Genomic DNA, 13,973 nt, shown 5'->3' on the forward strand with positions numbered 1-13,973 from the left:
TGGATTTAATTCACATCCCATTAATGTAGCTCCTTCGTAATCCTTGATGTAGCCAACATATTTTGCTTTTGGTACTTTAATATCTTTGGAGAAGCCCTGAGAAGAGATTAAATCAAATTATCATAAATTACATATGAAAAGAAAACTGCATTAACTGAAAAACAACTATGAATGACAACCAAAAATCCTTAGAACATCAAAATGACAACAAATATAAAAGAACAACTACAAACCATAGCTCTAGACTTGCAAAAATACTTTGAAACTCAGGTAACTTTATATAAATATTATTTATATGTGTGTGTAAGGTTGGGACAGGATTGAGTACTATGAAGAGCAGAAGCTAAAATCAAAAATATACCATTTGTATGTGCACGCACACGCAGGGCTGGGGAAACATTGTTTTTATTGAGAATAAATTGTGCATAGACAAAAACGTTAGCCATCATCTACATTCAGGCATTATTCTTCCAAGTCCAAATCCTACAGTCATTTGTCAAGCAAAAATTCTAAGGTAGATAGGAGTTTTACTTAAGACAAAAAGTGAGAAATGTCAAAAAACCAGGAGCAAGGAATTTGGTGAGTCCATTCTTCTTGGACTAACTTTATACTGAGGATCATTTTTCATGGACCAACATGGCTACACCATCACTCCAACACTACCAGAAGACCAGGAATCTTTCTTTTACCAACCACTATAGCTTATTTATCTATGCTGCGTGTTGCAGTAGTATTTATGAAACCTCAATCAGAATAAGGAATGCAATATGATCTTTCCTAAAGTTTATAACAAAACTAGTAAAGTACATAAACATAGGGACAAAACAAAACTGACAATACGAGTCAGCCTTGCTAAGTAGAATGTTATCTCACCTGCACTATACGTACATATTAAATTGTGATTATTGGGTACTATGGTGAATGATATATTAGAAAGATAGCTGGTGCTGAGGAGCCACAAAGATGAACTAAAGACCAGTGAAGAGACCAAGGGTGTCTGCATATCCAGCTTTGATCCTCTGACGGAACCACTAGCTCCCACACAGGGATGTCAGAAAATCTGCAGTTTCTGGGGCAGATTCCACACCCTTACTTATTGCAGTTATACACACTCCCATGACACACTTCTAAAGCAAGCAAGGAGAATAGTTTTGGTGTTTTTTTTAATGGACTAATACTGGCCCTTCAATGCTTCATATAGATCTGCTAATTTGGCCCCCTGTGTGGCAAAGGGGGCCAATTGCAGCTGATCCATTTGACCTTAATGATTTACTGATTTTTTTTAAACTTAGCATCTCTTATTTAAAAAAAGGATCAAAACCAGACACTGAACACAAGACATAACTCCACCACTGCTGACAACTCCACCTTATCTGCTGACATAACTCCGCCACTTCTAGAAGTTGTTTACACAAAAAGGATACCAGTCCAGAGTCAATTCTGTTCTTTATATTAAAACCACACTACCATCATGCACCTCTGTCAAATCTCAAACCCCTTTCAACAATTGTGACTCTTTAAATGGAGTGGAGCTGATACTTTGTAAAGATGACAAATGCATTTTAACATATAAACTGTAAGTCAGAAGTAAGTCTTAATTTTATCTGTGATGGTTTTACACATGATTGAGAGCATTATGTAATCTACAAATATATTCAGTCTTCTTTCAAAATCAATTACATTGTAAAAACAGCTTCTTGACTGTGGCTAATACAAAACATATTTTGTGATTTAAAACAAAAACATTTTATCTAAGTGATTAGCTCTCACAAGGTACAAATATTGTTCCTAAATTTCAACCTTTGCCACTGATCTAAATCTTTTCTTAGACTGACTTACTTGTTTTTTGAAGTAGCCAATTGCATATTCATCTGCATATGTGAGGAAGTTGAGAATGTTATGTTTAATGTGATATTCTTTCAGATGATTCATCAGATGAGTTCCATAACCCTGTGTAGAAATTATTTTTAAAAAAAATCAGTATGAAGTCATTTGGGTTTACATAGATAAGAAGCTGTGGGGCTAGGAATATGACTTACCTGTTCTTTTAGAGTAATTTTCTCTAGATCCTATTCTCAAGAGCCTCTAATACTTAACTCAGGAAGGATTTTAAAAGACCACATAATTTCCAATCATCTCAAAAGAACACTTGCAACTCACTGGGGAACTTAGAATATCATTGCTTTGACTGACGATTCACTTTTACTCTAATATAATATACTACAGAATTTTCTTGACCATGACAGGGACAGAAAAACAACATGAAACTAAAGAGGCACTTGTTTCAAAGAGCTGTAATGCAAAGTCAATATGTATATGTATATTGTTCAAGTGTCAAGCACATATATAGTCACATACTTGGAGACTAACAAAGCTAAAGCAATATAATGGTGGGAATCCTTGAAATAGATAATATAACTTCTTCTTACTACTTAACTTAGCAAAGTCATTTCATGATGGCTAGGTTGCTAGTGTGCCCAGACTGGTAATTACAATCATCTCACTATTGATTATGCTTCATCGTATGCTAAAGATTATACACTCTTTCGGGCAGGGACTATATTTATTACATATGAAAAGGACCTTGTACACTGGCCTGATCTCCAACCAGCATCCCTAAGCACTGCCTTAATACAAATAAATAACACCAATCCCTGTTAATAGCAAATGAGAAAAAAAAATTGATCTTGTTCAGTAATAGAAGAAAATTATGTAATTTAAAGGTGAATAATCCTAGAGAAAAGAAATATGCTTTACATACACTTCCAAGCTCCTCTATTTTTCATCTTATGTTGAAATATAATAGACTAAAATTGCATTATTCTTCACTAATTAAATATAATATTTTATACTAACTATTAATCCGACTGAATTTTGCATTCCTGTTTATGTTGTAATTATGGATAAAAGGAATGAATACTGGGAACCTTTACAAGTCTGTAGGGAACATATCTAGGGACCCTTATTTTATGGGAGGGTTCAGAGAAGTCTTATACATTAACACAACAAACAATAAATTATTCAAATGTATTCACTCTCATAAACACTCCAGCAGCTTAATGTTTAAAAAAGGGAAGTCACGCAAAAAGTTGTGCCTAGGAGTCAGATGCAACTACCTCAAAACCATTTCAGCTTTCAAAGGAAAACAGTCCCCCAGACTACTTCTTAGTTCAGCCACCTGAAAGTTTATAAGAGAAAGGAAGTGCTTTTCACCAAAAAGGGCTGCAAGAGCTATCTGTGAATATAAGAATATTCTGAGTTGAAGGATGACAAATAGGCAGCTAGCTCAGAAAGAAACACAAGCCCCATATTCACAGACAGTCATCTTAAACCACGGGTGGGCAAAATGCGGCCTGAGGGGCCCCTAAAAGATTTAGAAAGTTAATATTTATCTGCCGCTGGCTGCCTGTCATGCAGCCCTCAACGGCTTGCCAAAACTCAGTAAGCGGCTCTCTACCCAACATAATTGCCCATCCCTGTCTTAAATGTTCATGTAAAAAGGCACTCTAGAATGCAACAAATAACTGCACTATAAGGATTGTGTTTGTGTGTAATCTAGGCAGCCACTTGGAAGTTAGCCTTTTTTATTATACCAGATTTTGAAAGGCTACCCCTGCAGACCTGTGAAATGGCATGTGACAACTTTACATTACACCACTCAAAGCCGCAGCACAATGAAGATTCATTTTTTCTAGTTAAACTCTAGGTGCGTTATGCTTTAATACTTCCTTTTGGAAGTACTAAAGCATGGTGCGGTATGGGTGGTTACTGTGCCGTGCGCAGCGCAGTTATATTTTGCTGCTACGCTGCCGTAGCAGCACACTATAACCAGGGAGCGCACCACTACAGTGACATAGTTGGCAATCACATGTAGACCTGTGTGATTGCTACGTCGCCGTAGCACGTCGCTACGTCGCCGTAAGGTGATGTGTAGATGCACCCCCAAAAATACATATATCTAGAATCTTATATTGTTCAAATCTTTTAAAATACTAGATGCTTTAGTGCCAAGAGCTAAGTTTGAGCGAGTCTTTCTTCAAAAATCTGGTTTAGTGAATCCAAGTCTAATAAAAAAATACTTACGTTTGTAAAAAAAAATAAAAAAAATTCACCTTTCATCCTGCTACAACTTCAAAGAGATCTTCCCCAAATATACAACCAGCACACAACCTCTGCCAACTCAGTGTCTTTAACACTAAATTTGTTCCCATTTTCAGCTACAGCACAACTGACTAACATAGCTAGAGCACCACCTACAGCCCAAAGGTTGAAATCAAATAGACACAGTCCAAATGCTCAAATCTCTCTGTAAAAAAGTTCATCTGGTTCTGTACCTTCAGCACTTTATATTCTTAAAGCTTGTGCACCCCTGACCAGAGCATGCAGGCTACAGATTGCGGCTCTGCCCTGGCTTCGGAGCAAGCTGCCCCGATCCCAAGTTCCCAGCGGCTCCGGAGCAACCCCCTGCACTGCTCTGTTACGTGTGCTGCCCGCACAGCTAAGGCTGGTCTCCATGGCAACCCAACCTGAGCTTTCCTGTGCCGATGCAGCTGGGGTCTCCATGGAGACCAGCCCAAGCCATGATGGCAGGGGCTGCTGGGAAATGAAGCCCCTGTACAGCCAGATTGGGCATTTTGCCCACCCCTGCAATAGAATATTTATTGATGAAGATTTTTATTAGTAAGGTGAAGATCCTCAGGCAATGCACCTAAATTATTTTTACGTCGTAGACTGATTTGTTAAATATATTGTTGAATATTCCTGTACAGAAAGTGGAAATTAGAAGAGACAGCAGTTTCTAAACTGTAACTATAATCCATTTGCAAGTTGAGACTCCTCAGAACTCGGGTTTACTAAGACGCCTGTAATACACTTCTAATGTTCTCTTTACCTTGACTTGTTCATTAGAAGTCACAGCACAGAAAACAATCTCTGTAAATCCTTGAGATGGGAACATCCGGAAACAGATACCACCAATCACACGGCCATCTTTTATTAATGCAAGTGTCTTGTGTTTTCTGAATGTATAAAATAATGATAGCTTTAGTTCATGTACATATCACAGTTGCCCTCTTTTTAAAAATGTCATTCTTTTTTTTTTTTGTAGCCCCAAGGCAACCATGAATGCCTTTGCTAAATCTACTGAACAGTTATAATCTTAACATCATGCTCTATACTTAATGTAAAATGCATCAAGCTTTGTCTTTGCAGTTCACTAGCACAATGAGGCTTCCTAAGTATTGAGGTAATACAAGTAAGAATTTCATTGCCTTCACTGATTCTGTTATTAATGGTTATAGTTACCCTGTTTTTCTTATCAATTAGAAATTAATGGAGCTTCAGGACGCTTGGGCTGTACTACCAGATGCCTGGTTTCCTGCATGAAATCTGCACAGCTTAAGTGATCAGTTTCTAACACAGATGACCAGGAAATTATGCATTTCTAATCACCGATTCTTAATAATATCTGAAAACCAGGATACATCAGTTTCAGCCTCATTTATATCTGGAGCTGGAAGATACACACTAGGTTATATTTTTCAACCTCTATTGACAAGGTTCAAGAATTTTATGGTAAATTCCAATACAAACAATTTGTATCGCATCTATTTACTTAACTAGCCAATAGTTTGTGCTGCTCACCAAATATTTTCCTTATAACAATGATGACTTTTTACAGGTTTCTAAGAACTTTCCGATATCTATATTCATTCAGTAAGTTTGGAAAGTAATATACTAATTTACTTGTAAAGCTCAACTTCTGCTTTGAATAATAAAGCAAACACAGCACAATGTGTCCATCAAATGAACTCCTTCCTAAAGTTACTCAGTAAAACAGCCTCATTTTATTTATCACTGCAGCCCAGGAAATTTTTTTAAAGCTTCCTTCCCTGAAGGTTAATATACACACACATTTTAATCCAAACCAATCATTTATCACTTGTTTTTCTCTGTTCTCCTTGTAGTTATTTTGATGCTCATTTTATCTGTGTGAAAGTGAAAGCAGGTATGTAATCTGTTACCACTTGCTGCTTATATTACATTGGCCAGTGCCTTTCAGATCAGCATTTCACTTTATTTGTTTGTGCTTTTAGTTTTGTTTTCCTATATTTGCAATGCTTAAGCAGTTCATCATCAAGATTCAATGAGGGGGAATTCACTTAGGTAATTAGATAACACTACATAACAGCCTCTTACAGACACTCAGTTTCTCCTGTGAGAGTCACTGCTCCCACAGGAAAAAACACATATATACAGATATTCAGGTTCTTTTTCCCCAGAGTAAAAATGGTCACTCCAGGGGGGGAAATCACTTGGGAACAATCAGGGTTAAATCATTCCAAGGACAGCGTCTCCTGGGAGAGCAAATATCTGTACAAACTGTGGCTTCTCTCAGAAGAGGAATATAGTCCTCCAGCATTACCCTCCTCCCAGCATTTAGGGACACAGTGGCCACATCTACATGTGCAGCAGACTACACAGTTGTTACTGCACAGTCATTTAGTACTTATGCAAGTACTTATGCTGTTGCAACTGTGCAGTACCATCACTGCACGTTTTTCTCTCCAATGCTACTAAACAGTAGCAACAAGCTACTGTGCAGTAGCTCATTGTTACTCCACCATAGCGTCTCACATAGACATGCCCAGTGTGTCACTCGCTGGGCACTGCTGCGCCAGAACATTCCCCTTCACAATTCCCACATTGAGCTGCAGCGAAACACAGGTTGACCATGGACAGTTTAGGTCAGTCAATCAGTGCTGCCCTATACACTGCTGCCATCTGTCACCAGGCAGACTAAAGCAACCTGCAGAGCATGCTGAGATGTATGTGCAGCCCCTCCCCTTGGCCCCCCACCGGCTGCACAAAGTCAGCACTGCAAGCTCTCCACTCTTCAAGGCCTCAGCATTCAAATGTCTGTGCGTGCAGCTCTGGGTAAGTGTCTCTACCAGGAGAACATACCTCAGAGAATTCTCCCAGATTATCAAAATGGGTGTATGTAGTCAACAAATAAGTTAATGGCTGAAACACATTTAGCTTGGAGGTGTCTTTAAATTCTGACACTTGAACTTACTTAGTGCTGCACTGTAATCCAAAACATATTCTAAGAGATTCATTGTAAAATAAGGAATGATTTTTTGTTTGAAGTTCTGGACTGAGTATAACCTTTATTGATTTAAATATCATTCACCTATGTAAACCCTAGAAACTTTCTCTCTGAGGCACAGGAACCTGTTTACTGTATGCCTGGAGAGCTCAGAGCTGAATAACCAGAACCTGTATGTCTAGGCAGCTCCCCTCCCCAGGGCTGCATGGTCAGATCTTCTACTGTGTTGCCAGTTGGCTCCCCTCACTCCAGCTGTGGGTTGCTAGTATATCCACAGAGAAAGGAAGAAGCAGACTGAGAGTTAGTATAGGTCCAAGCTGCAGTAGTTCCTGTAATCATTTGCTGATTTCCAGCGCTGATTTTAGGGAAGCATGTCATGCGTGTAACAGCTCCCCAAGACATTCCACTCTAACTAGCCTCATTTAGAGTGTATGCAGGGGACCTCAGAATATTGGAGTGTGGTAGTATTGTGCAAAGATGTTGCCTCCTTCATATAGCATCAACTGGCCCATTTCATGTTAGCTCCTCTCTACCAGCATCAGGCCCTTGCTGTGTTTCTACTGAACATATTTAACTTGAACATCAAAAGTGAAGGTACTCACGGATCAAAGACCAGGCGTGTAATATATTCCTTTGGCATTCTAGGTAGCTGATGGGAAAATACATTCTGTAAGCCAACTAGCCACATCATAATCTTTTTGTTTGGTTTCTGATTCAGGGAATTTCCAACTACGTGAAATTCAATCACTCCCCTGCGCTCCTCCAGTCTCGCAGCTTCATCCCGGGCTGAGTGCGCTGACAGAAAGTTAGTCTGACTCATGCAAAAGAGAAAAAAGAACATATTTTGCAGAATTTATAAAACTGGTCTTCTAATTTCACATCCATAAGCAGAACCACCAAAAATCATCTTAAGTCCTCCTTTTACAAAAAACAGACAGAATTGCCCGTGTATTTTGAAGATGAAGGGACACTCTCAAGTAAATATGAAATAGAATTATAGAAAAATCGGGGTTAGAAATTAAGGACATCTAGTCCAACCCCCTGTCAGAGCAGGACCATCCCCAACTAGATCATTCCAGCCAGGGCTTTGTTGAGCCAGGCCTTAAATCCTCGAAGGATGGAGATTCCAGCACCTCTCTAAGTAACCCATTCTAGTGCTTCACCACCCTCCTAGTAAAACAGTCTTTCCTACTATCCAACCTAAATTTCCCTTGCTGCAACTTGAGACCACTGCTCCTTGTTCTGTCGTATGCCACACATCTGACACAGGCTATGTTTACATTTTTATTGAAGGTATGACTGTATCTAGGTAGGTTGAGCCACAAAAGTGAAAATGTAGTGGCTTGGACCATAAAGGCCTGCTGAGGTTCCCTGGTTACTTACTCACTGGGCTGAAACTCATGTTTCCATATCTTCACCAGGTACTTAAACTAGCTATGTTAAACAAGCCTTCCTATATGGCCACACCTCTTGAGCGAGGAACAGAAGGCACAACCATAGTTTTAATTTTATTACTGCTCTCCACTGCAGAAACAGCTATCTTGAAAACCAGAATGCTTTCTTTTCTATGTATTTTACTATTTGCAATTAGCAGATGTGCAAGATTTCCAAATGGAAAATAATCAGCCAATTTGTTTAACTTCTGTTTATACATTCTTACCACGCCAAAACATTTGTGCTTATATACACAGAAAGACCACACAATTCTGACACAGCTAGTTGACTACCACAGTAGTTAACTCTACTATAACTTCCTCTACTACAGTATAGGAAAAAAAAATACTAGCTTCAAAAAAAAAATCTCAGTTTAGAATAAATGTGCTGCAGACACAAAACTATCACCAAGTGTATTGGTTCCTAAAGCAATGTTTATTTTGCACTGGACAAGGCTCATTTTCACATATTATTTGCTTTCCAAAGCAAAGTTTGGCTATCAGGCACCCAGTCCCTGCCCATCTGTCCTTCCTGCTTACCACAACATTTGCAGTACACATAACCACAGATTATACAGTTTAGGTAGGACTAACTTAATATCCTTCTAATTTATCCTTAACTATTATCCCTCTAAATCAATATCTTTAATACTCATCTATGACAAGGTAACAGATTTTCTGGATAAGAATAATTCAGTGAATGTAATTTATCTAGATTTAAGCAAAGCTTTGTGCCTCAGAGGTCAAACTGGTGAGGACAGTGCTACATTTATGAGTCAGATAAGGAGTTGTCTTAAAACATGTTTAAAAAAAAAATGTGAATTATCTGACTTTTGCGGGGATGGTATATTTAGTAGAAACAAGGAGATACTGCTATGATTTTACAAGGCATTGGTAAAATCCCATTTAGAATCATGTGCGGTTCTGGTCACCAACGTTCAAAAAAAGACTAACTGAAATAGGAGTGGATTCAAAGAAGGGTCAGTAAGAAGGTCAAAGGAATGGAAACACTTTTTATGAAAGAAGACTAAAGGAGCTCGACTTAGCTAAACAAAGTGGAGACGGAAAAGTGATATGGTCACCCTTTACAAGTATAATCCATAAATAAATATTAGGGAAGGAAAGAGATTTTTCAGCTAAGAAACAACACTGGCACAAGATCAATGGCTATGAAGTAGCTATGGATAAATTTAGATTGGAAATTAGAAGAATTTTAAAGTAGCAGAGGAGTAGTTTTGGAATAGTCCTCTAAGCCAAATGGCTTCTAGGGGGTTGAGGGTTTCTGTTTGTTTTTTTCCCCCACTTGAAGCATTGGGATGTTAGCCACAGTTAGGCCTGGACAGGTTTAAATACCCCAGTGCTCCTACCAAGAAAACCCAGAGTTTCATCTTCCACTTAGGATCATACCAATCACCAAATGTAAGGTAAAGAAGCAGTTTTCTCTTACATCAGAATGGCATGGACTATATGGAGTTTGTCCTTCCTTTGTAATGTGACAGACAGTCTTTTTCTTAGAAGATTCTGAATACATATTAACCAACTACTTCCCTGTGACTGCAGTTACATTGGCAGTGCCCTCATTTCTCTTACTTACAGCATATCATAGAGTAACCTTGATGTTTCTGGTTTTGTGCTTTGTATTTATATGAGTGTCTAAAATGGCAATTTTGAGCATTTCTTAGGTAAATGATTGCCCATAAATGCAGGGGATTGAACTCAATGACCAAGAGACCCCTTCCAGTCCTGCATTTCTAAAAATATATATGTCCAATGTTACCTTATACTGGTTAATGTGGAAGGCGTGCTTGGTGAAATTCTAACAAAAGAACAGCTGAAGGAAAAAAGAGGTGCAAGGCTTCTACTAATCTCATCCAGGTCTTAGAAAAAGTATGAGCTCATTTGCTTTTAACAATCAAGCATTATAGATTAGTGTTCTATAATAGAAATAATTTGTAGAAAATGCAGTAAAGAAATGCTTCAAAAATCTGAAATACCACTGATGCTGAATTGTTTTTTAAATTCACTCTCTCAGAAAACATATTTTTGCTGACTATTTTTATTGTGTCAAATGATGCATTTCATCAATATTTTCTTACACATTTGGGGTGAAAATACTGCATATAATCAACAAGAGAAATATAGACAACATGACAAATATAATGGACTGTACATTTCAATAGTTTATCTCATCCAATTTGTGTTGTAGTCATTGCAAACATGGACCATCAAACTTTGTAAATTCTAAATCTCTCACCTCTGGCCCCAGCATTGCACCCGGATCTGTAATTGTTGACATCACCTCATTGATCAATTCAATAGGAATATCTCCTACAACTCTTGGCCTTTTGGAATCCTCCAGAGAATAAAGCTCAGTGTTCTTTCTCTTCTCCCCTTCAAAATCAAACCAAATAAACAAAAAGAAATGCTTGTGTGCAAGCCAAACAAGTTGTCACAGACAGATTCTCCATTCCCTTCTTAATAAATTAGTCTATTAAACATTTCACTGGATCAGATTAAGCTTTCACAAGTACAAGCAGGAAGTTAATTGCTCTCCTAGTTTAACTGTTTTCTGTAAATAAACTAAGATTTGAAGTCCTCTTTCAGCAACACAAGAAGTCAATTTTGCAACTCAAGGCCCTGATGTATGATCAATCCTTTGTTGTTATGTCTGGAAAGAATCTATTAGTTACTCAAAGCCCTAGAAAATCACAACAGTTCTTGCAAATCAACCTAGTATTGTGTGTTTAAATTACAATTTAGCTACCATTGAATTGGCAATAAAAATGTACAGTGTTGTCTCATATGGGGTAATCTTGAAGAGGTGTATATGTGGTTCAATTCTTTTTCTTCCAGTTGAGGAAAGAGCAGATGAAGGAATGGCAAAGGCACTGGGCAGTATATGTATCCATGAACTACAAAAAAGCTAGAAGCATTCATTTATTAAAAGCTGAATATTTGGGGTAAAAATACTGTATATAGAGAAATAGTCATTTTGTTCATACAATGGTCCAAGCAATGTATTGATCAAAGGGGAGTTATAAACTATAAGGAGGAGTTATAAGTTATAAGGTATAAGATTTTAGGGTTCTATGATGCTTCTTTCCCCAAGACAGAAAAACCTAGATTGTGGGAATGGGTTAACCAAAAGGAGCAGAAAAGAATTCCCAGCGTCAATTCTATGGTAATGGAAAATCCTAGAATTTGAAGATGGGGCAAAATAAAACATAAATAAATTGTAAAGGAAGCAGAAAAATATCAGATAAAAATGACAAATAAAAATATTTCTAAAAAGGATGAATAATACCAGAAGTATAAAATAGACATGTCAATAAATTAAAATAATGAAATTTTCATTAAGCCCTTCCCTTAATTAAGTCTCCTTAACTTAGTTTGTATGTTAATGTGATGCAACACACAGGATTCTCTCCTCAGTCTCAAACTGAAGATCAATGATATTCAAGGAGGCCACTTTGCAAACGAAGTATAATAAGGTTGCACATATGGTAATGAAAACAATTCCCTCTCTCTACATACTTATCCCCTACTGATAAAATAAGTTATCTTCCCAGTGCTAACTCAAGAGTGGTCTGGTATGAGAGACACGACAAAAAACAGAACCTTATTCAACTCAACATTTCCACTCAATGCATGGCTTTATTGAATAAAATTCATTTTATTCCTGCCAGCAATAAACACACAATACAATTGTAGAAGATGGAGATGTAGTCTGTTCTGACTCGTACATCAACAAATCTAGCACTTAAGTTGCAATTGTTACTGATGGCAATAAGGGATAGAAAGAAACCAAAGGGACAGGGTTTGGCTTGAATTTGCAGTTTGGGTAACTTAACAGTAAAACCGTAAATCAAAGATATTTAACTTTTTTAACATGAAAGGCCTTGAGACAATAAAGACCAACAATTTCAATTTCAGAAATACTTATATAGCTTTATCTGCACTTTATCTTCTCCCGCTGTAACTGATTGTATTTTGTGTGGCAAAACACAATGAGACTAGGTTACAAATCATCAACTCACACTGTGTCCCTGCTTTAGTTAGCTCACACTCCAGCAGCGTCAGATCTTATGCTTATGTACCGTTTCCTTTAAAAAAAATACTCTAGGAATAGAAAGACGTCATTTATATCAACTATACTCCTAGCAAGCAAGTTATCATGTGAAAACACTATCATTTCAACATTGCATGTATGGTGGAATGTCAGCATTAATATGAACAGACATGATTTTGCATTATATTATCTCTATAAACTGACACTGAAATGAAACAATTTTGCCTCTCTTTGCATTGCAATATCCACTTTGGAGACTTGTATTATCACTGTCTTGAAAGATCAACACCACAAATCTATAATAATATTGTCCTGGGCACTTTATGGTAACACTACATCCCATACAGTAATATTTAGATATAAGTAGGCACCAAAGTGTTGCTCAAAAGTGTGTTTATGAAACATTCTGCTAAAACTTGCATCAGTTAAAAAAAAAAAAAGAAAAAAGGTTACATGCATCAAAGGTGCCGGGCCTAGCATGATGCAGCACAGCTGGAGCACAGTCAAGCAGAGTCTATGGGGAGTAGGGGCAGATGCAGGCTGGCCGCTGCAGGCTCAGGGCTTCCCACTCAGCTGCCCTCCCACTGGGAGCCCTATGGTGATCACAGTACCATGGCAAGGTGCCCCTGCTCACACAGCACCAGCAGGAAACTCCACAGTCACACCCACTACAGCTGGGTGGGCAGGGGGTGCCTTGCCATGTTGGCATGGCTGATGCACAACTCCCAAGGGGAGGGCAGCAGGATGGGGAGCCCCGAGGCCTCAGTGGCCAGCCTGCATCTACCCCCACCCCGCACACAAATTTTGGGGGCATCTGCCCACCCCCCCATTTCCCCTTCCCTGGGAGTGCACATACTAGCAGGCAGTCACCCTCCGCCCCCTGGACATGCCACCCATGGCTCTGTCCCATTTCCCACCCTGGCCCTGGGCCCCATGCACAGCCCTGGCTGGGCAGCACCCCCAGGCTCAACCCCTGCCCTACTCCCTCCCTCACTGTGGGGGGGCCTCAATCTGCACCCCCCTGCCCTATAGGCTTACTGGCAGGCAGCTGGGGGAGCTGCTCTCCACCACTGCCTGGGGCTGTATCCTGGCTATGTGCATGTGTGCCTGTGCACACATGCACGTGGCACCCCCTGTGTCCCATTCCCTGCAGCCCCTTGCAGGCTAGACCCCCTGGCCCTGGGCCCCATGCACAGCCCTGGCTGGGCAGCACCCCCAGGCTCAACCCCTGCCCTACTCCCTCCCTCACTGTGGGGGGGCCTCAATCTGCACCCCCCTGCCCTATAGGCTTACTGGCAGGCAGCTGGGGGGGCTGCTCTCCACCCCTGCCCGGGGCTGTATCCCGGCCATGTGCATGTGTGGC

The 13,973-nt window shown here is 39.2% G+C and overlaps 1 protein-coding gene across 1 annotated transcript in view; it reads right to left on the bottom strand.

Moving 5' to 3' along the window:
* The window catches only part of KAT2B (lysine acetyltransferase 2B), an 88,647-nt gene that overhangs the window by 17,658 nt on the left and 57,016 nt on the right, over nt 1-13,973 (bottom strand). The window contains 5 exon segments of the mRNA XM_025210506.1: nt 1-96; nt 1,840-1,950; nt 4,892-5,018; nt 7,711-7,919; nt 10,796-10,932. Of these exon segments, the coding sequence (XP_025066291.1) occupies nt 1-96; nt 1,840-1,950; nt 4,892-5,018; nt 7,711-7,919; nt 10,796-10,932 (680 nt within the window).

Source organism: Alligator sinensis, unplaced genomic scaffold (assembly GCF_000455745.1).
Source record: "Alligator sinensis unplaced genomic scaffold, ASM45574v1 scaffold648_1, whole genome shotgun sequence".
NCBI classification, from domain to species: Eukaryota; Metazoa; Chordata; order Crocodylia; family Alligatoridae; genus Alligator; species Alligator sinensis.